General features: G+C 41.8%; 1 protein-coding gene across 1 annotated transcript; it reads right to left on the bottom strand.

Annotated features, from left to right (window-relative positions):
* Positions 1-118: 118 nt before the first annotated feature.
* On the bottom strand, positions 119-20,148 carry Fbxw2 (F-box and WD repeat domain containing 2). Its single transcript, XM_055600768.1, has 6 exons — positions 20,100-20,148; positions 19,890-19,998; positions 14,575-15,084; positions 4,442-4,636; positions 2,652-2,785; positions 119-259 (listed from the first exon to the last, which is right to left on the bottom strand). Exons 3-6 carry the CDS (start codon positions 15,062-15,064, stop codon positions 152-154), a joined length of 927 nt encoding a protein of 308 aa, XP_055456743.1. The 5' UTR covers positions 15,065-15,084; positions 19,890-19,998; positions 20,100-20,148; the 3' UTR covers positions 119-151.
* Between the last annotated feature and the right edge of the window lie 375 nt (positions 20,149-20,523).

The raw sequence follows: 20,523 nt of genomic DNA, 5'->3' as shown, positions 1-20,523 counted from the left end.
TTTTATGTGCATTAGTGTGAAGGTGTCAGGTCCCTTGGAATTGGTGTTACAAACAGTTGTGAGCTGCCATGTGGGTGTGAAGAACAGACAATGCTCTCAACCACTGAGCCATCTCTCCAGCCCCACCTCTGTAGTTTTTATATGAGATAAATTATGGAGGGAGAAGACTTACCTTGATCTCATATTTGTCCGCACTTAAGAGGATGTAGTCTCCAGGGCTGTGCAAGAGAGACTTGACTTTGCACTTCTGCAAAACCACCTATAAGCATAAGCATCTATATTATACAAAGACCCTTTCACTTTGTTCCTATACTATTATATTGTTTTTAAATTAAGAGTTTGAATTGATAATAGAACTATATAATGTGGAACTCCTAACATTTTTATTACAACCATATTGTTACTAACTGAATCTCAATGATACTATCCTTTATTTTTTTTTTCCTCTCTCTTCCTTTTTTTTTTTTTCAGAGTTTCTCTGAACTCTATAGGCCAGTCTAGCTTCCAACTCAGAGATCTGTCTGCCTGTGCCACTGCCACCTGGTGGGAGCATGTAATCTTATCTTTATTTTGGAAGTACTAATATTAGGACCAAAGTGTGGACTTGGATGTATCATGGTGAAATACTTGCCTAGTATGCACAAGGCCCCAGTTTGACATCCAGTAATGCATTCTCTTTATTATTTATTACTGCTCTTATTAGACACAGACACACATGCATACACACACATAATGCAACTTAAATGTAAGGAGCCTACTGTGGTAGTATATGCCTTTAATTCCAACATGTGGAAGGCAGAGAGACATGCAGATTTCTGTGAGAACAAGGTCAGCATGGTATACATAGTGAGTCCAGATCAATCAGGGCTACCTAAAAAGACCCAGTCCTTAAAAGTAAATAAACAAGGAACAGATCTGTTTTCATGATTATGTGTACCATAAGGGAAAAAGCAGCAGACTTGGGTAAGAATCTATAAAATGGTCACAGAGATCTGGTAACTATGCCGCCCTGGAAGAGGCCATGTAGCTGGTGTGTTGTTTATTTAGTGCTGGAAACTGAACCCAGAGCCTCAAACTAAGTTGTATTTCAGACTTGCTGTTTATCAGTTATTTTTAAGATATGAAGCAAAATGCCCATTACCTTACTTCATATAAATGCATGAAGATCAAATAGAACTATGCAAACAATACTAACAGAAAAAGGCAAGATTCCATAGCACTTAGGGTTACCTGTTATTTTTAGGTCCTAGTAATCTTTAAAATAAATCAGCACACTCAGAGGTGAGCTATTGATGCAACTAGACTTGGCAGACCTGCTGGCATGCATCAGGCACCTCTGCTCAGTTCTACCCCGTATCTCCTTTAAGGTGTGTAAAAATTTAATATAGATGACAGAGTTGAGGTCATGGAAAGAGGAGGAAGGAACGTGTACACATCACAGGCAGAATCCTGTTAGGGTTGCCAGTAATATACAGCTTCTCTGTCCAAGTGACTATACCCAGCAGTTACCTATCTTTTCACAAATTACCCTGCCTTTACATTTACCTATTCAGAGGAAATTTTAGATTGCCCACCCAACCGAAAATCTGGCAGAGACCTGTGATTCTTTCTCCTTTTTTGAGGGTGGTGGTGGTTCCAAGACAGGGTTTCTCTGTGTAACACAGCATTAGCAGTCGTGAACTCACTTTGTAGAACAGGCTGGCCTTGAACTCACAGAGATCCGCTGGCCTCTGCTTCCCAAGTGCTGGGATTAAAGGCATGTACTACCACGCCTGGCTTTCTTTTCTTTTTTTTTTTCTAACCTACAATGAATGAGTAACTTCAGGTGGCTTTATTTTTTCTTAATTTGCATTTTTAATAATATTTAAAAAAAAAGTTGGAGCTGGGTAAGGGGCAAAAGGGTGGAGCCCAGAATTTTACCTTTATTAACAGTCACCTAGGGGAAAGGCATTCAATCAAACCCCAAACTTTAGGCCCCTAAGGGCTGTGGGTAAATCTTAGAAAATAGCACAATGAGCTTAATTAAGAAAAGTGTGTTTGCATAACATATCTGTCACTAATACTACTTTTGAAACATAACAATTTTGTTTTGAAAACATGACAGTATTCTGTTAAAGACTCATTTCTCTTCTTTGCCCCCCAGATATCTTGTCATGGTGGTACTGGCTTGAGTACATGGTTCTCATACTGAGCTACACCTAGCTCTGTCCTATCTCACATTTTGCAAATGCCACTTTTGTTTTTGTTTTTTGCTCAGTCATTGGTGTTTGTGTGTGTGTGGGTGCGTGCTAGTAATTGTGAAGATCAATTGTTATGCTAAGCAAACACTCTACCATTGAGCTATAGCCCTAACTTTCAAACACCCATTTTTCAAGATGAAAATTATAATCTGAATCAAAGAGGGTATCTTTCTGCAGCCCAGGGCTGGCCTTGTACTCATGGTATTTCTGTGTCAGCCTTAAGTGCCAGAATTACAGACATGTACCAGATTATCTAAGTGGTTTTTACATGCTGGTCCCTACTGTACACCACCGTGCTCCATGAGTGCATCTATTCCACTATAATTCATCTACAGTATACACCAGGTCTACCATCCTCTACTCCCCACCAGTCAGGAGCCTGACACCAAAGATAGTCCTTGGTCTTCCTACCTTGGTGACCCATTCAGTATGCCCAGTGAGTGTGTTCAGGCATGTCCCAGCAGATAAAGCCCATACTTTCACAGCGAAGTCCGCAGAGCCACTCACCAAAATATCCAGTTCATCACTGTAGTCCACACTGAACACTAGTGCACACAACACAATCAAAGTTAAAACACACTTCACTGTCAATGGATCTTTGTAAAAACAATAATTTATTCTCCTAGCTATCCAAATACATAACTTCCTAACCAGAGCACATTAAAAATTGAGCTACTAAATCAGCAATTTTATGATACAAAGAAAATCTTTTCCAAAACGATTATTATTATACTTTGTCCTAAGGTTTAAAAAACTTTGAAAATAACTCGGAGAACACTCTCTTCTATTTGCATCAGCTTCAGTGTAATGGAAATGATGGCATCCTTTTTTAGGACTGTTTGACATCACACACACTTTTATCTAGTTTATGGGAAAACACCTTTTAAGATCTGATACTAAGGGGAAAATGTAAAGAAAGCTGCAGAACAGCACTCAGACTCCAGAAAGGACAGGGAAGAGACAAACAAGGATCTTGGAGGTCAGACTTAGTCATTCCTTCAGCAGTGTTTATATTTCTTGAAGTTGCACACCTAGCAACTATTACTAGTTCAGGACAAATCAATTTATTCAGTATTTGTTTTTAAATGTCTACCAAACTCAAAAGGATATTGGGGACCTAAAGAGGCTCCTCTTTCCTTCTAGAAACTCTGAGGAACAACTTTTTGTTTTTTGGGAAGAGGTTACTCTTGCTAGAGAAACACTGAAGAGACTAACTACCCAGAGCTATCAGAGAGGATTTCAGAGAAGATACAATGGAGATGGGACATGAAGAATGTGTACAGCTTATTAAGAAAATAAAAAATCCGCCAGGCAAAGGGGACAGCAAAGGCATGGGTTAAAAGCCACAGCAGCAGAACATTTTCAGAGATAAGGAATAAAATTACCTCGAAGCTGTGGTGTCCTTATGTCATGCAGTATTACTCTGTTTAATGGGACGCGATCTGTGCTAAGCCATAGACTTTTTTGTTTTGAGACGAGTTCTCTGTGTAGCTCTGGCTGACCTGGAATTCACTTAGGCCAGGTTGGACCAAAACTCAGAGCTCTACCTGTCTCTGCCTCCCAAGTGCTGGGATTGAAGGCATGCACCACTACACTTGACTACAAGCCATTTCTAAAACAAGTAAGAGCATATTTAAAAAAATTAAATATGAGTTTAATTGTGGGGGTAGTTTTAGGAAAACAGGTTTTAAAAACTACTCAGCATCAGGTACAAAATAAGGTACTCAAGACATAAGAGTAAACAATATAGGTGGAGTGTACTAGGAGTCTGCTCATAAATATGGCATTCTAGAACAAATTTCTTTTATGCTAGCCCCAGGACATTGTGTGCTACTCAGCGAAGATCGTACAATCTGTGAACTGCCTTCTGCCCAGGGATTTTTCAGCTCTAAATCTATAAATGCAGTGGTCCGAATGTCTAAGTGTGACAGTATGGAATTCACTAAAAGCAAATGTGCTTTTAGTGCAGCATGAGAAACATGAACTGGTAGTGAAGGACAGCTACTTCTCCAGCATACAGGTAGAAAAGTAACTGAAATGCAGGGAAATAGCTGCAGTGCTTAAAAAGAGAAAATGGCAGGTTAAAGTAAGCAAGCAAGCAAGAAAAAAAAATTACAAAAAAAACTTCAAATATTTGACTCCTAAGTCTTAAGAGGCATGGCTAAAATAATTATAAAGACACTTGAAAGAGGAGAACACACCAGCCCCTGTGTGCCCCCGGAAGTGCTGGGTCCTGGCTCCGGAACTCCATTCCCAGCAGGCCACGGTGTTGTCAAAGGAGCCTGTCACAAGTTTCTGTTCATCGAACTTCACAGCTGCACAAGTGTGGGTCTGGATGCCATAAACACACTGCCCTGTGTTTACATCCCACAGCTTTGCAGACAAGTCATCTGACCCTTGAAGAGGAAAAACCAGGAAGGTTAGAATGACCTAGACACCTTACAGAAGGAAAGTCAACCCCCAAAGAGGCTCTCCATAATCCCCTCCGTGGTAGTTCTGCTTTAAGGCTAAGAAAATTGAAGCCACAGGATAACGTTTGCTTGTTGGGCCTCAAAACGACATTAAGTTTCCTAGCACAGGACCAAGCTTGTTGTCTTTTCCCCTCAATAATCTGGGCTATAGAAGGATCTTAAAGCATCCCCTCATGCTTCCACTTGAAACATTTCATAAATCTCTGGCTATTAGAACTTAAAGATTTGCCTGGGTTCATCTTACCTATGGCTACATGCTTGTCCACTCACTAACCAACAGTTCCAAGTTATACAGAATGCTGACTAGGAAAGCACAGTGCATTTTAAGAGGGAACAAAGTTAAGCCTCAGATCACGGATACCTTACAAAAGCTAACTGGTAATTTCTTGAGCTATCTTGAAAGATGTCAAAGGAACCTCAATGAATATTAGGGATAAATTACCCACAGACATAGCAACTCAAAAAGAGCTTAAAATCTGTAGGAAAAAAAAATGGCTTATTTCTGTCTGTAGGGAGTGGAGGAAGCCCTGAGTGAGTGAAGTCCTGAATGAATGTGTATTTTGACATGAACAAGGCCGTCGATGACTCCAAGACCAATTGGCCCATGTTGTAAACTGGCAAAACATATACACATGGGCCAGGCTAAAAGGGCCAGCAAAGCTTTCCTTGGGAATATGAATGCTTACAAATGACTAATCAATGTGTGATGAGACTAAGAACTGCAGCTTCTTCTTCTCAGCTGTTTACAGTCTGAGACAGCCTAAGACACCTCCTACTGAGACTAAGTAACCATCCATTAGAACCCCACCAGATCCCAGCTTCATGGTTTGTGTATGTTTTCTTTCTTCAGGGCTCGGCCTCAAGGACATAGGACACAGCATGGCCTCTGATGAAAAGGTTACACTAATAATGGTAGTAACTCAGGACTGAACTTTCATTAAGTCTGCAATACCAAATATTAAATACCAGCTACAAAATCTCTCCCTCAGGGACTGGAGAGATGGGTCCAAGGTTCAGAGCAAATACAATTCTTGCAGAGGACTTGAGTTGAATTCCCATTGTCCACATGGTGGGCAACAAACATCTGTAACTCCAGTTCCAGGGGATTTGATGCCCTCATTTGGCTTCCAAACACACCAAGCACACATGTGACATAGATATAGATGAAGGCAAAACTCACACACAGTTTTAAAAAAGTAAATTGGAAAAAAAAAAATCCAGCAGGGCAGTGTTGGCACATGCCTTTGATCCCAGCGCTCAGGAGGCAGAGGCAGAGGCAGGTGGATCTCCCAAGTTCAAGGACAGCATGGTCTACAGATCAAGCTCCAGGACAACCAGGGCTACACAGAGAAATCCTGTTTCAAAAACAAAACAAAAAAAGTTCACCTCTAGTTAAGAGCTAGTGTTTCAGAGGATGGCTTAAATAACCATTCCTTGAAAAGGATCATGGGCAAGACTTCCACACAGAGCTTTTTAGATCTCCATGTCCCCATTCTATAAAATAAGGGGTTAGGCTTGCTGATGGTTTGTGATGGACATGGGAGACTTTCAGGATCACCAAGGGATCTTTATTGGAACACACAGTGCACTGAGGACACAGCTGAGTGACTGCCTAGCAGGGTATGAGTTCTACCTCAACAGGACAGAAAAATAAATAAACTTACAAAGACAAATCCCACACAAACAGGAAGCTAAACAAACTCTAGGGTTGTAGAACTAAAACACTGTAATCTTAGAAAAGTTGTCAGGCAAATCTTGATCATCAATAACACTCTGAGAACCAGAAGTTGGTAACAGTGTACCTGTCAGAGATGACATACAATTTGTCTTCTAATAGTTGTCAAAAGTGTTAATACTTCAACATGTAACAAAGTATTAACATGACACTATTTGTTTTTTTATTTTCCAAGTCTTAGTTCTGGTATTTCCTGTTTCATACCTCAATCTGAATAAGCCATAGCTCAAGAACCCAATAGAGCCTATGGCTCCTGCGTGGCACAGCAGAACACAGAAAGATTGAGGTCCTTCTGATCAACTACCAGTGTTTAACTGATATTCCATTCAGTTAACAGAAGGCAGGAGCCTCTGCTCTCATGGCCCTTAGTCTAACAGGTAAATAAGCAGTATCATTCACACAATCAGTAGTGGGAAACCCAAAACACCACAGCAAGTGCATGAGCATAAAAGAAGTTTCAGATGAAGTCCCCTGGGATTACAGCTGTGCATCATAACAGGCAGGTGGAATGCAACATGCCTCAGGCTCTGGCACAACTGGCTCTTCAACTATACTCCAGTTCTATGTTTAAGCCAAGTTTAAAATCTTTAAAGATTTTATGGTTTAAAAAACTTTCAGAAGCTAGCAAGATGACTCAGCAGGTGAAAGTGTTTGCTCTTCAAGCCTGGTGACCTGAGTTCAGTCCCTAGAACCATGTAAAGGTGGGAGGAGAGACTCTCAACTCCACAAAGTTGTCCTTTGACATCTATATACACACACTTAAAATTTTTTTAAGGCTTATTTTTATGTGTATGGTTGTTTTCCCTGAATGTATGTCTGTGTACCAATGCCTATGGAGGCCAGAAAGGGGTGCTGGATCCCTTGGAACTAGGAGTTGCAGATACGGTGAGCTACCATGTGGGTGCTGGTAATTGAACCCAGGTCTTCTGTAAGAGCAAGTGCTCTTAACCACTGAGCCACCTTTCCATCCCCCAAATAATTGAGAGACAGAAACAGACAGACAGACATAAGGGGCAGAGGAGAGAGGGAAATAAATCTAAAATTAAAATATGAATAAGTTAATGTGGCCAAAAAAAAAAATAAATTTTGAGGGCTGAAGAGATGGCTCAGGGATTAAGAGTAGTTGATGTTCTTGCAGAGACCTGGGGTTCAGCTCCCAGCACCCCCACATGGCAGCTGACAACTATAACATCTTTGGGTATGTGACACCCTCTTCTGGCTCCTATAGGCACCAGGACATATGTGGTACACAGACATACATACAGGAAAACACCCATACACATAAAAGAAAAATAAAAAGTTTCACTATTCTAGCTATTTGCTATGATGTTACTCCTGTATTTTTCTCTCTAGTCTTGAGTACTCTTTTCAAATACCTTGGGAATTTCCACTTATATATACAACAGGTAAATAGATTTAGTTGATCCCAAACCGAACTCCTTTTATTATCTCAAATCCACTGTCATTTTCTAACCTTGCTTTTAATACTATTCTGTGCTCTCAGAAAACAGAGCTTGAAATGCCAGCCACTTTCTGACGTCTGTTCTTGACAAATAATCAATTCCCTATCAGGTTCTGTCAAGTCTAATGGCTACTCTTATACTCAACTGTTCCTTTTTAGTTTTTTAAAAGCACACTTCCCCTTAGTATCCTATTTCTGCACTGGTTTAGCCTGACCTACACTGTAATGGGTTAGTAAACTTGGAAGCTCAGAGCCTAAGTAAGGGCTCTGAAAGAGATCTGGGTGGCTGTCTCCTAAGGGAACATTTCAGAAATTGTCAAAATGGTGGGGCTGAGGGACATTACTGGCATCAGCTAGGCAGAGACCAAGAATGCTACATACCCTGCAATATGTAGGGCAATGCATAACAGAACTGTCTTCCACTTTGCAAGGCACTCATAATGGTAAACCTGGAAACTAGAGAACCTGAACTGAGGAATTCTAAGCTGGAAAAACATGTACCAGGGAAGTTTATTCACCAATGCATAGAGTCCACCACAGCTATGGCAGAAAGGGACCAGAGGTAGAACTTGTAAGCACTGTCTGTATCGTGTTGATTTTGCAGGGATGCAGAATGCAAGAATTATGGGGTCACAGAAATTCAGCAAAAGGTTCCAGAAAAAAATGTTGAAGCATTTTGTGGAAGGGTTTGATTTTCCTGCTGGGAGGCCTTCAGAAGACATCCCCACAGATAAGAAATACCCATGTTAGATACTAGAGAATCATAGGGGTTCCAGCCAGGCACACTCCTGGATGTTGTTGGCTTCTGTACTGTCCTGTCAAACTGCAGGCAGGAACACAAGGCGAACGGGGTGACGTTCTTTCTGGAGAAAGCCGTACTGAAAGCTCCTGAACCACAGTGAGTGGGAGACATCCAATAAAACAAACTAACGTTCCCCAGTGTTTTAACCACACTTTCCCTACAGGAATTACTTGTTCCTCTGAAAAATAAAGTTTTGCTACAACACTTTAACTACCTTTTCTTTTTTGGTGGGGGTGGAGTTGGGGCATCAAATTAAAAAAAAAAAAAAGACTGCTCATTCAAGGCTAGTGTTTTACAGAGCTACACCCTCAGTCACACATCTTACTAGAGCTGTTACAGCTCTCATTTTCTCATTCAATCCAGGTTACAACGGAGCTACTGTTCACAGGCTAAACATTACTTAGCCACAGTATTTTAAAATCTACTTAGTACATTTCACAAAACTCTAGACTTGAGGCTTCCCTTGCAAAGTCAGAGTTAGCCACCACACCTGAATCCTGCACAGTAATGATGCACTGCAGTGGAGCAGAGGCTGCGCTCTGGAAAGGCAAGTATTGTGACTTGGCAGTCCTCGGGGAGACTTTCACCTACATTAAGTCATGGAGCATGTTTACCCTCTGAGCCAAGAACTGCCCTGCTTCTCTCAGGTGTGCTCCCATACTGTTTAATGGCAGATATTTCATAAATAAGTAGCTATTGACTGTCACAAAGTACACTAGGTTCCTCTCTCATCATCTCAGAAATAAACTGCACAACAAAAGGAGAATTAGCTCTCTGCACACCAGACAACTGTTAGCCATCACCCTCTTTGTAATAACCATCTCATTGCTTTCTCAAGGTGCTGAGAGTCTCCATATACTGCCAAATTCAGGATTCCACAATTCTCCCACAGTGAAAACTCAAGTTTGTAAGAAACAAAAAGGGTAGGACAGAGAGCTCAGTGGTTAAGAATGCTTAGTGCTTCTAGAAGACGGAATTTGCTTCCCATAATGGGTATTCACAATTGCCTATAACTTCAGCTCTAGGGAATCTGACACCCTCTTCTGGCCTCCCTAGGTCTCACACACATGCACATAAATAAAAATTTTTTAAAAAGAACAGTAACAGAAACATATAATTCTCCAACATATTTCTCTCACCTGTAAAGTCTCAGGCATGCTACCATTAGAAATTTCAAATTAAGCTGGGTGATGGTTTACACCTTTAATCTCAGTACTTGGAAAGGCAAAGGCAGGTGGATCTCTGACTTTGAGGCCAGCCTGGTCTACGGAATGAGTTCCAGGACAACCAGGGCTGTTACACAGAGAAACACTATCTAAAAACAAAAAAACAAAAACCCTCACCATAACCTGCACCCCACCCCCCCCAAAAAAAATAGAAAATAGAAAAAAAAGAAAAAGCTATAGGCAATTATGAAGACAATTCGCCTGTGCCAATATTTAATAAGTAGTGTCATGTCAATACCATATCTTAATCTAAAAACAGACAAACCCTGCTACAGACTTATAAAAATCATTACAACTAGACAGGATTAGTGGTACATACCTGTAATCCCAGCACTCTGGGAGGCAGAGGCAGGCGAATCTCTGTGAGATTCGAAAACAGCCTGGTTTACAAAGTGAGTGCAGGACTGCCAAGGCTACACAGAAACTTCTGTCTTGAAAAACAAAACAAAAAACCAAAGGGGGGGAGGAAGACATTACAACTACAAAATCACAAAGCAGAGAAAAATGGATCGTAATGTTCCAAAAATCAAACCTTGCAAGGAAAACACAAAGCATGAAGCAAGCTTTAACCATGAAATGCCTTAATCAAATGACAAACTGGAAAAGTGCTTGGCATTTCAGAAAATGAATCTAATCTTGAGAAGTTACTTATTTCTTAACTATTTAAAGATAATGAGATTGATTCTTACTAGATTAAAAGTAAAGCATTCTGGCTTCTGAGGGCACAGCAGTGATTCAGCATATGTGTAAAGACACTAAACAGAGAATCATTCACATTTGTAGAACTGACAATTCTCTTCAGCCTCTGTCACAAAGTAAATAATCCAAACAGGGAAAAACGCATGCAAACAAATGTTCACAAAGCAGAAACATGAATATATATTAACATGAAAATAGCTACATATTTATACAAAGGACCAGCTAATCCTTTTTAAAAGTGAAAATGATAGAGTTTTGGCACTCCAGAAATATAAAATGTCCTAGATTGAAAAATGAATATGGACACCCTGGGAAGGAATTATTATATTACCCGTTGAAATGTGCTGCCTAAGGTGGATCTCTGTGAGTTCAAGGCCAGCTTAGTCTACAGAGTGACTTCCAGGACAGCCAGGGCCACAAAGAAAAACCCTGTCTTGAAAACAGAAAACAAAGTGCTACCTAAATGTGGACAGATATCACTTCCATTATAATTCAATAGTAACACAAAACTTAAAACTTCAACAATTGTGTACATATAATGTATATTAGATGGGTACACTGTCAGTGTGTTTTGCTTAAGCTTGTTAAAAGTATAATCTGAGATTGAGGGCTCTCCTGTTCCATACTCCAGTGTGGTAGTTTGAATGAGACTGGACTCCAAAGGCTCATGTAATTAAATACTTGGTCCCCAGTTGGTAGAACTGCTTGGGAAGGATTAAGTGTGGCCTTGGAGGAGGAATATCACTGGGGGTGAGCTTTGAAAATGCCCATGCCATTCCCAGTTACCTTTCTCTACCTCATGCTGTCAGCTACTGTTCCAGTATCATACCTGCCTACCTGTCTACTACTGTGGCCTGACCATGGTCATGAACTCTGGACCCATGGGTCCCAAATTAAATGCTTTCTCTTTATGTTGCTTTGGCCGTGGTGTCTTACCACAGCAATAGAAAAAGTAACTAAGACATCCAACACATATATTTCAAGTGTCCTCTAAGGCACCCTGTCCAAGAACAAGGTGACCCACCCCCCAGCTCTGTAACTGGGAGAAGAAAGCGAAACAAAACAACAACAACAACAACAACAAAAAATCCCACCACAAAACAGCAAAGTTATTTGTTGGGGGTTGGTCTGATGCTTGTATGTTGATGCTGGTTGCTGGCCCTTTAGATCTGATTACTTCCCAGATACACTTATTCTTGTTGTGTAAACCTGCCAAAGACATTATACCTGATTGGTTGATTAAACGGTCTATTCCTGAGCAGGGCAGAATGGGACAGGCATGGCTAAGGTTCCCCATGAGAATTGCGGAAATGGACACAAAGAAATGAAGACACCACCATGGATGGGTAAGAATGGAGAAGAAACCACATGGGCTGGGAGGAAGGGCTCCAATAATGGCATGAAAAGGCCCAGATGAAAATACAAGCATGTATCTTGGGATTATGGATGAAAGGTAGCACAGATAGGAATGATTAAGGTGGATGGCATTGGATTGGGGCCAGGAGATGGATGATGAGGTTATTGAGATAGTGTAGGTAGAAATGTCTGTCTGGCCCAAGGTAATAAGGCAATTATAAAATCTAACAGGTGTCTGTGTCTTATTATTTGTGATAGAGGGTCAAATAATACTGCCACAATAATTATAGGGCTAATAATAAACACTCATTTAATTTACTACAACAGTTACTACTGTTTATCACATAATATAAAAATGCCTGCAGTTTGGGAATGAGAAGGCAGCAGTTCAGCAAAGGAAGCTTATCCAAGGAAAGAAAACTCAACTGGGAATATAAATGATTATCTGAATGTCCCTAGTCAGTTTCTTAGGGATGCTAAGTTAGCACCCAATTTGATGATGATATCTGCTGAAGTCTCACTCTACAGGACTGTTTTAATTGGGAAAGACAGCTAGCTGTCTCAAGGGGGCTTCTCTAGTTGATTTCTGCTGAAGTTTGTAAGCTCCTGACTTGATAGTGTTACCTTGTGTTTGCTCTTCCAGTCAGGCTGCTCCAGTCATCTCTGCTAGATGTCTTAAGTGCTCAACCTGATGGTGTTTTGCTATCTGTTGCTTTGTAGTTTATTCTCTAACCTTTTGTTTACCATAGACTTAATAAACTCATTCAAAACTGAAAGCATTGCTATGATAGATCACTTTGGACTGCACAGAACAGCCTGTACCAAGTTTTAAAAACATCCAGCTTGTTGGCAGCACTCGGGAGAGTGGGCCCTGTACCTTCCTTACCTGGGCAGCACAGCAGAGCTGGCCCTGATAGAGGGGACGGCTTGGGTGCAGGGGTGGTGCCCTCTGCCTCCTTGCCTCTGATCACCCAAGACAATTGGGAGAGCTGGCTCTGGGGTCATGAGAGCAGGTGAGCTAGGCCTGTCCCTTGATGGCATAGTACTCAGGAAGAGCGGCCCCTGTACCTCACCTGGGCAGCAGAGTAGAGCTAGCCTAAGGGCCTGAGTATAGGAGAGCTGTCCCTGTCCCTCACCAGCTCTAGCGCTAGAGAGCCAGCCCTGCACTTAGGCAGGGCAACACAGTGGCGCTGATGGCAAAGGCACAGGTGAGCTTGCCCCAAGAGTGTGAGAGCTGGCAGCACTTGGGAGAATGAGCCCCGGTGCTTCAACTGGGCAGCACGGTAAAGCTGGCTCTGGAGGTGTGGGTGAGCAGGCTGTAAGGGCATGAGAGTGGGAGAGCTGACCCCACCTCCTGCTGATGGCAGTATTGAGTGGCCCAGCCAGACCAGTGCTGGAGACCTTGCCCTAGTGGTACAGATGCAGGATAGCTGGCAGGCTGACCAGCCCAGTACCAGTCAGGCCCCGATCTAGGACCTTGAGTTGGCTATCCCAAAACCTACATCATCTTTGAACTGTTAGAGTACAAGAAAGAGTCAGTCCTGCTGATCCAAAGCTGCAAGACCACCGCAACACAGGGCAACAACAGGATAACTGGGAGGAGTCCAGTGAGGATGCAATACTGATGGTGTGATAGAGGCCAGAAACCTCAAACCAGACCCATGACTCAATGCAGTGCACATTTGCAAGTGAAGATGTGTGGACAGAGGGACATACTGTGGGATACACTATGACACACTACAGCTTGTCTATGCTTTGTTTTGTGTTTGTGTGTGCGTTTTATTTTCTATGGGGGGGGGTTTTGCAAGGGTGAGGGGACAGGGAAATGAGTGGGGTTGAGGTAGGGGTGTATGACTGTAATCCCAGCACTCAGGGAGGCAAAGACAGAGTTCAAGGCCAGTCTATAAAGGAAGTCCAGGACAGCCAAGAAAATCCCTGTCTCAAAAAACTAAAACCAAATAAAAACTAAAACCAAAACTATCCAGCTGTCTTTGTTTCCATGTCCAAACTTTTAACATTCATTCTTAGGGTCACAGGATTTTTGAGCAAGGAAGGAATTTGTCCCTTTCCATTTTTTTAAAGGCAGAAAAACAAACATAGATAGGTTAAATAATTCATCTAAAATGTTCTTGCTAGTCCTATAATGGTTTGGCTTTTCTTTTTCTGTCTGTGTAGCCCTGGCTGTCCCAGAACTCACTCTATAGACCATGCTGGTCTCAAACTCAGAGATCCGCCTGCCTCTGCCTCCTTAGTGCTGGGATTAAAGACATGCATCACCACCACTTAGTGTAAAATATTTTTTAATGATAAATAAGATAAAAACTAAGAAGCAGTCTACAGTTTTCTGATTCATATTATACTTAAGAGAATGTGTAAAGCTTGTCTCATAAATCCTTACAGAAATGGCTCTTCTCCAGAGGGAAGAAGAGAATGAGGGGACATCTATTCAGAGGAAATTACAAATATCCTGTATAACCAACACTTGCTCTCCTCAAGGCGGATCTTAAAAGGATTAATCCTTGTAAGTTATTAAAGAAAAAGACCACTGCCTCCCCTCCCCCACAACTCTTCCAGGTCCCTTACCTGTACAGAGAAGTCCATCTTTGTAGTAAAGTGCATACACTCTGGCACTATGTCCAATTAATGATGAGGTCTCAAAGGCTTCATGATCCTCCAGTTGCTTCATCCTCAAAATAGCCTTCAAGTAAACCTTCTTCCAGTGCAACGCGTCCTGAACAGAATCATCTATCTGCCAGCCCAAATTTTTACACGCAATCTGCCACACCTCTGTACAGGCACTTATCACCTTATTCCACTGCTTAGAGACTAGGCAGCATGTGAGTAAAGTCTGAGGATCGAGCCATTTTAGCAAATAAAAACTGAGCTCCAGGGGAAGGAGTCTGAGGAAGTCCCGCTTGAGGAGGGTCTCCAGGCTATTGGAGAGATGCCTGAGTTGGACTGCCCCACTCAGACTAATCAGGTGATCCAGAGTTTCATTTTTCTGCAAGTCCGTCAGAGAAAGAAATGTAACAGAAATGTTATCAAGCCATGTCTCAAAGTCCTTTCTCTCCATAAGGTTATGGAAATATTTACCTGTGGCACATCAAAATATTGTATTAGTTCTGTTCAAAAAATTGTTCAAGCAAGACTGCTAATAAATGAAGTATTAAAAATTAGTGAAAATTGGCATTACAATTTTATGCTTAATTACTTTATAGTTAATAAACTATATCTGAAAGTTTTCATGCACACAAAAGAAAACATTTTAACAAATCAAGATACTGTAAATGTCAAAGGAACTTATGTCAGTATGTGACTTGCTTTTTGAAGTCATGCCACATGCATTGCCACCAAACAGATCTACAGAACATTCATAAAGAGTGTATTCTAGTCTACATACAACCTTCCATCCAAACCATTACAAAACTGCTTCCTTACTAAATACATTCTATTTGGGAAATCAAATCAGAAAAAACAGTACCAGGATGTAATACAATCAAAGTAAATCTCTGGAGCTGTGACCTCTGCATCGGTTATGCTTGGTGTACCATGATCTGCCACCCCAAATCACAAAACTAATGACTTGGTATTATAAGAGATGTTGAAGCAAAAAGATGTGAAGAAGAAAGAAAAACAAACGTGTACTAAGATGTGTGCTGCAGGTATTCTGGTGTTCCATCTCTCCTACAGTACTGTCTGCTATGACATGGATTACTAAAGACTGTTCACAATTTGCTTTTATAAGCCTTACTTGAGCTAGTGACAGCTCTTAAATGTGTTCCCTAAAGAGCCATGAGGATCCTCGCAGCCTACAAGGTGAAGCAAATTAATAAACCCCACAATGCTGGCACAGTGGAACATGCCTGCAATCCTAGCCTCACAAAGCCTGCCCTCAGAGGATCACCAAGTTGGAGACCAACCTGGGCAACATTGCAATACCACATTTTAAATATACAAAGCAAAAAATAGTCATCTGAATGCTCACAAAAAAACCCAAGTCGACAGGCACGGTGGTGCATGCCTGTAATCCCAGCACTCAGGGAATCAGAGGAAGGTGGATTTTTGTGAGTTTTAGGCTAGCCTGATCTACAAAGTGAATCCAGGACAGCCAAGGCTACACAGAAAAACCCTGTATTGAAAAATGAGGAAAAACAACAACAAAAAATGTCCTTTTTACTTTGCAAATGAAGAAAGTAAAGTTCCAAGAAGCCGGCACATAGTGAATTGCATGGGGTCACAAAGCTAGGAAACAGCGGGACAGAATAGAGGCCTGTGCTCCCGAGATCAGCACAGCGCTGGCACGCCTACAATCTCAGCACCCACTGAAGTCGGGAGGACTGAAGGTCAAGGCCAGCTTTGGCTATGTATCAAGCCTAGATTGTAAGAACCATTGAAAGATGGGGAGGAGCAGCAGGAAGAAAAAGCACTCTGTTTCTCCCTCCTAAGAATCTAACTTGGTAATAAGATCTGCAGACACTATGTCTACCTGGTTATACCTTTTACCTTTTGGGAAAGTAACAAATCTTCCAGAGTTAAAAGGAACAAAGAAAATTTAAAGTACCTATATTAGTACCTATAGGTGTCAATTTATTCTTTATAATTAAGATTAAAAGCTAGGGATGGTGGCACACACCTTTTATCACAGAGTTTGGGAGGCAAGGGCAGGTGGATGGATCTCTATGAGTTTGAGGTCTACAGAGAGTTCCAGGACAGCCAGAGGCATACAGAAAAACTGCCTCAGAAAAATAAATAAGTAAGTAAGTAAATAAATAAATTTAAACTAATGGAAAGAGAAGAAACACCAATTAAAAAAAAAAAAAAAGATTTGCTCTGTGTTGATGGATGCTGATATTGGCTACCAGTTTCATGGGAAATTAAGTTTGATTTTTATTATGTTTAGACAGTCCCATGAATTTTTTGACGGGAATTTTCCCCCCTCTCATTACTTACAGTCTTGTCATTTAATTAAAAAAAAAAAAATGTTCAACCTGGAAGAAAATAAATTTCTTTCCTGACATGTTACCCTGATTAGATCCCATCTTCCAACATTGTTCACGTAAAGTGAGTAAAATCCATGTTCCTAGTATCCAGTTTGCCTCATTTCAGACAAAAAAAATCAGTATATTAATAAAAGCAACCAAATGTTTCAATCACATCATCTTTACCTAACAGCCTGGGTCTCTGAAGGGTTTGGGGCTAAAAGACATATTAATATGAACTATTGTCTGAACCTTAGCACAGTCCCTCTGTAACATATCCAGAAATCCTATTTTTAAGAATAATTATTCACCAGACAATAAGGTGGGCACCTGAGTTACTAGACACTGTTTTCTTCACTTTCTTTTTTACTGAGATGGGGCATCATTATTTAGCTAAAGTTGGCTTCAGACTTGGGATCCTCCTGCCCCTGCCTCCTGAGTACCAGAATGACAGGTGTGTGACGCAGAGCCTTTCTAAAATCATTTAACTATGCAGAGCATACTACTAAAACCCACTAATTTTCACTTTTCGAAAAGAATCAACTAATTTTGGAGGAAACTTCCTTAAAGCCACAGGTCTAGACTGAACTTGCTCACAGAGCATCTAGGAATAACGTCGTGTGCCGGCAGCACACCAAGGGAAGCCTCCGGAAACGGAATTTCAGTTCAACAGGGATGCTTTAAATTAGAGCATTCCTTCCAACAATGGAATAGCCAGCTCCAGAATGGTATTTTCCATTAGTGTGAAGAGACAAGACAGCTGGATACAGAGGCAAGCTGGGATACATAAAAGAGCTAGACCAGTTAAGTTTTTTTTTTAACCTGATACAGCCACTTCCTATGTGATCATGGAAATGCTCAACTAATATCTAACCTTCCGTTTGTAAAACAGAAGCTTCCCCAACTCAGCAGTGTGAGATTCAGAAATGAAGCAGAGACATGTATATGACTTGAGGCTCTAACCGCTTCCTAGGTTCTCTCTATACATAACCCCTTTCTGTCTTGCCCCTCTCATCTTTCTCGATGCAAACATTTAACTTGTTCTCCAGCCCTTAGCAGAAACTATCACAAAGCTTTGATGAAATGTGCAGTATGTTAAAAATATTCCTAAACTGGGAGATAGGAGTAAGAGTTTGGTTTCCGCTGCTAAGCAATTATCACATTTATGTTGGTCCTAATGACTAAAGCAGTGCCCGCAAATATCACATCTGATCTTAGCATGGTTTATAGAAATATAAGTACTACTGCCCTTACTAACAAAGAATAGGGTCACAGGGCCCAAGAGGTGGGGTGGCTCTTCCCGAGTTACACAAGGAGCAGCAGCTAAATCTTGCCCAGTCTCCAGCTTCCTAAACTAAAAATTTGTACTCTTGCATCTTTTTACAGGCAAGGCATTATGGGTGCAAAGTCTGAATGTCTTCCCTTCTTCTACTCTGTATAATCTGTGCAGGTAGAATCAAAACTTCAGGCCTGTGAGATGGCTCAGTGGGTAAAAGTGCTTTCTGCAAAGCCTGATGACCTGAGTTGGAGACCCAAAACCCATGTAAAGTTGGAAGGAGAGAACTGACTGACTGACAGACACACACATATACCCCTGCCAACATCCCCCATATACACACACACTAAAAATAATTTTTAAAAGAATAAAAGGTAAACATTTGTTGTTGCTGGGAAGGTTATCTCCTTGCCTCCCCTTTTCTACAAAGTACAACCAGTTAAAAAGCACAGAGGCAGGCCTGGCATGGTGATGCATGTCTTTAATTCTAGCACTTGGAGGCAGAGGCAGGCAGAGCTGTGAGAGGCCAGCGGAGTCTACAGAGTGAGTTCCCACACAGCCAGAAAAAAAGCAGAGGCTTTGAAGTGTATGTGCGCGTGTGTGTGTGTTCGAGTACACATACAGAGGCTTATGTGTATATAAATATTTTGTGAATATTCAAGAAACTGATTAAATGGGTTGCTTCCAGAGAGAAGTAGAGAGAAAAGGGATGCGGTCCCTTTTAACAAAACACCTGTTTGTATACAAAACCAGAGTGTTTTAAGTTTTTTTTCTCTCTTTTTGCTTGTGGGATTTTGAAAATTCTTTTTATTTCCCTTTTTATTTGTTTTATGAGACAGGCTTTTGCAACGCAGGCCAGGCTGGTCTCCAATTCACAATTGTCCTGCCTCAGCTGCCTGAGTGCTGGGACTACTAGAGCCCACAACAACCCTTGGTCTAAAAGCCATTAGTTTTGGGTCTAATTTTCTAACGCTCTGAAAGAATACAAATGTTTATAAAACACGGGCTCGGAAATTTCTTTTTTTTTTTGACAGGGTTTCTTTGTGAAGCCCTGGACTCGCTCTGTAGACCAGCCTGGCCTCAAACTCACAATCATCGGCCTGCTTCTTCCTGCGGGCTCTCAATTTTCACTTGATGGGTAACTGTGGGCAAATCATTTCATGTATTTCAAGCCAAATTTCCTCACTTGTAAACTGTAGTCTGGTACTGTTTTACCTACAAGAGTTTGTGAGGATTAAACAGGATAAAGCGTTCTACACACTATCTGGCACACTATAAGCCTGCAATAAATGGCAGTTACTGTTACAATGTAGTAGTAATACTGTCATTTCTCCCTCTTTAAAAGCATCATCCCAAATACACATCTGTTTTCAAGGCATATCCACAAGCACGGTGCCTACCTACACACTCTACAACGTTCTGTATTATATAAACAACCTGTCCACATTTTATCATCTTTCAATAAACTGATAGCCCTGGGGGATCACTGTTAACTCATTTCGCAGCTAGAGAAACCGAGGCGACAGAAAGCAGGAATTTCTCAGATCTAATTTTCTTGTCTCTAAAATTAACTCGAGTCTCTCAGTCTATTCGTGACTCCCTTAGTCCCCTGCTCCTGGAGCCGTGTTCCGCGCGGCACTGACCTGAGCGAGCGCCCCGGGGCCCGGGACCTCGCGCCGGGCTCACACCAACTAGGCGCGCTCGGGCCGCCAGAGCGTCGCAGCGGCCGGGTCCGCTCCGCAGCCATGGCGCCTGCAGGGAGAGGGAGAAGACAGGCCAAGGCGGCGGGTCAGCAACGCCGCCGTCGCCGGGGATCCCTGCCCAGCCCGGCCCGACAAATAGTGAATACAGACCTGGACCTGCGGCCGCTGCTCTGGGTCCGCAGCCTCACAGGGGAGCGGCTTCCGGTGCTGCCTGCGTCATCTCCGCGCGTCCCTCCGGCGCCCAGCGTAGGGCGGAAGCGGCTGTACTTCCGGCCCCCGCCCGTCCGGAAAGTGGAAAAGAATGGCCAGGAGCTAAGAAAAGGGGCTTAACACGTGCAGTATCATCTGTCTAGTTTATACTTAGTGATCCTGGACTAAAGCTTTGTTTCAAGACGTCTTCCAGATTTGCACAGTGTTTATATTCCTCATCTACCCTTGTTTTTCACCAACTTAGGGGCAATTTTTCTCAGAAGGCTAAGACTCCAACTTGGGATGTGTCTAAATTCAAACAACCCATTGACACTTGATACATCCCAAACATGGTTCTGGCACAGATGAACACATCCCTAACTGC

This window comes from Psammomys obesus, unplaced genomic scaffold (assembly GCF_907164565.1).
Source record: "Psammomys obesus unplaced genomic scaffold, mPsaObe1.curated_primary_1811, whole genome shotgun sequence".
Lineage (NCBI taxonomy): Eukaryota > Metazoa > Chordata > Mammalia > Rodentia > Muridae > Psammomys > Psammomys obesus.
Note: the sequence above shows the minus strand (reverse complement) of the source record. Positions and strands in the feature narration are given on the sequence as shown.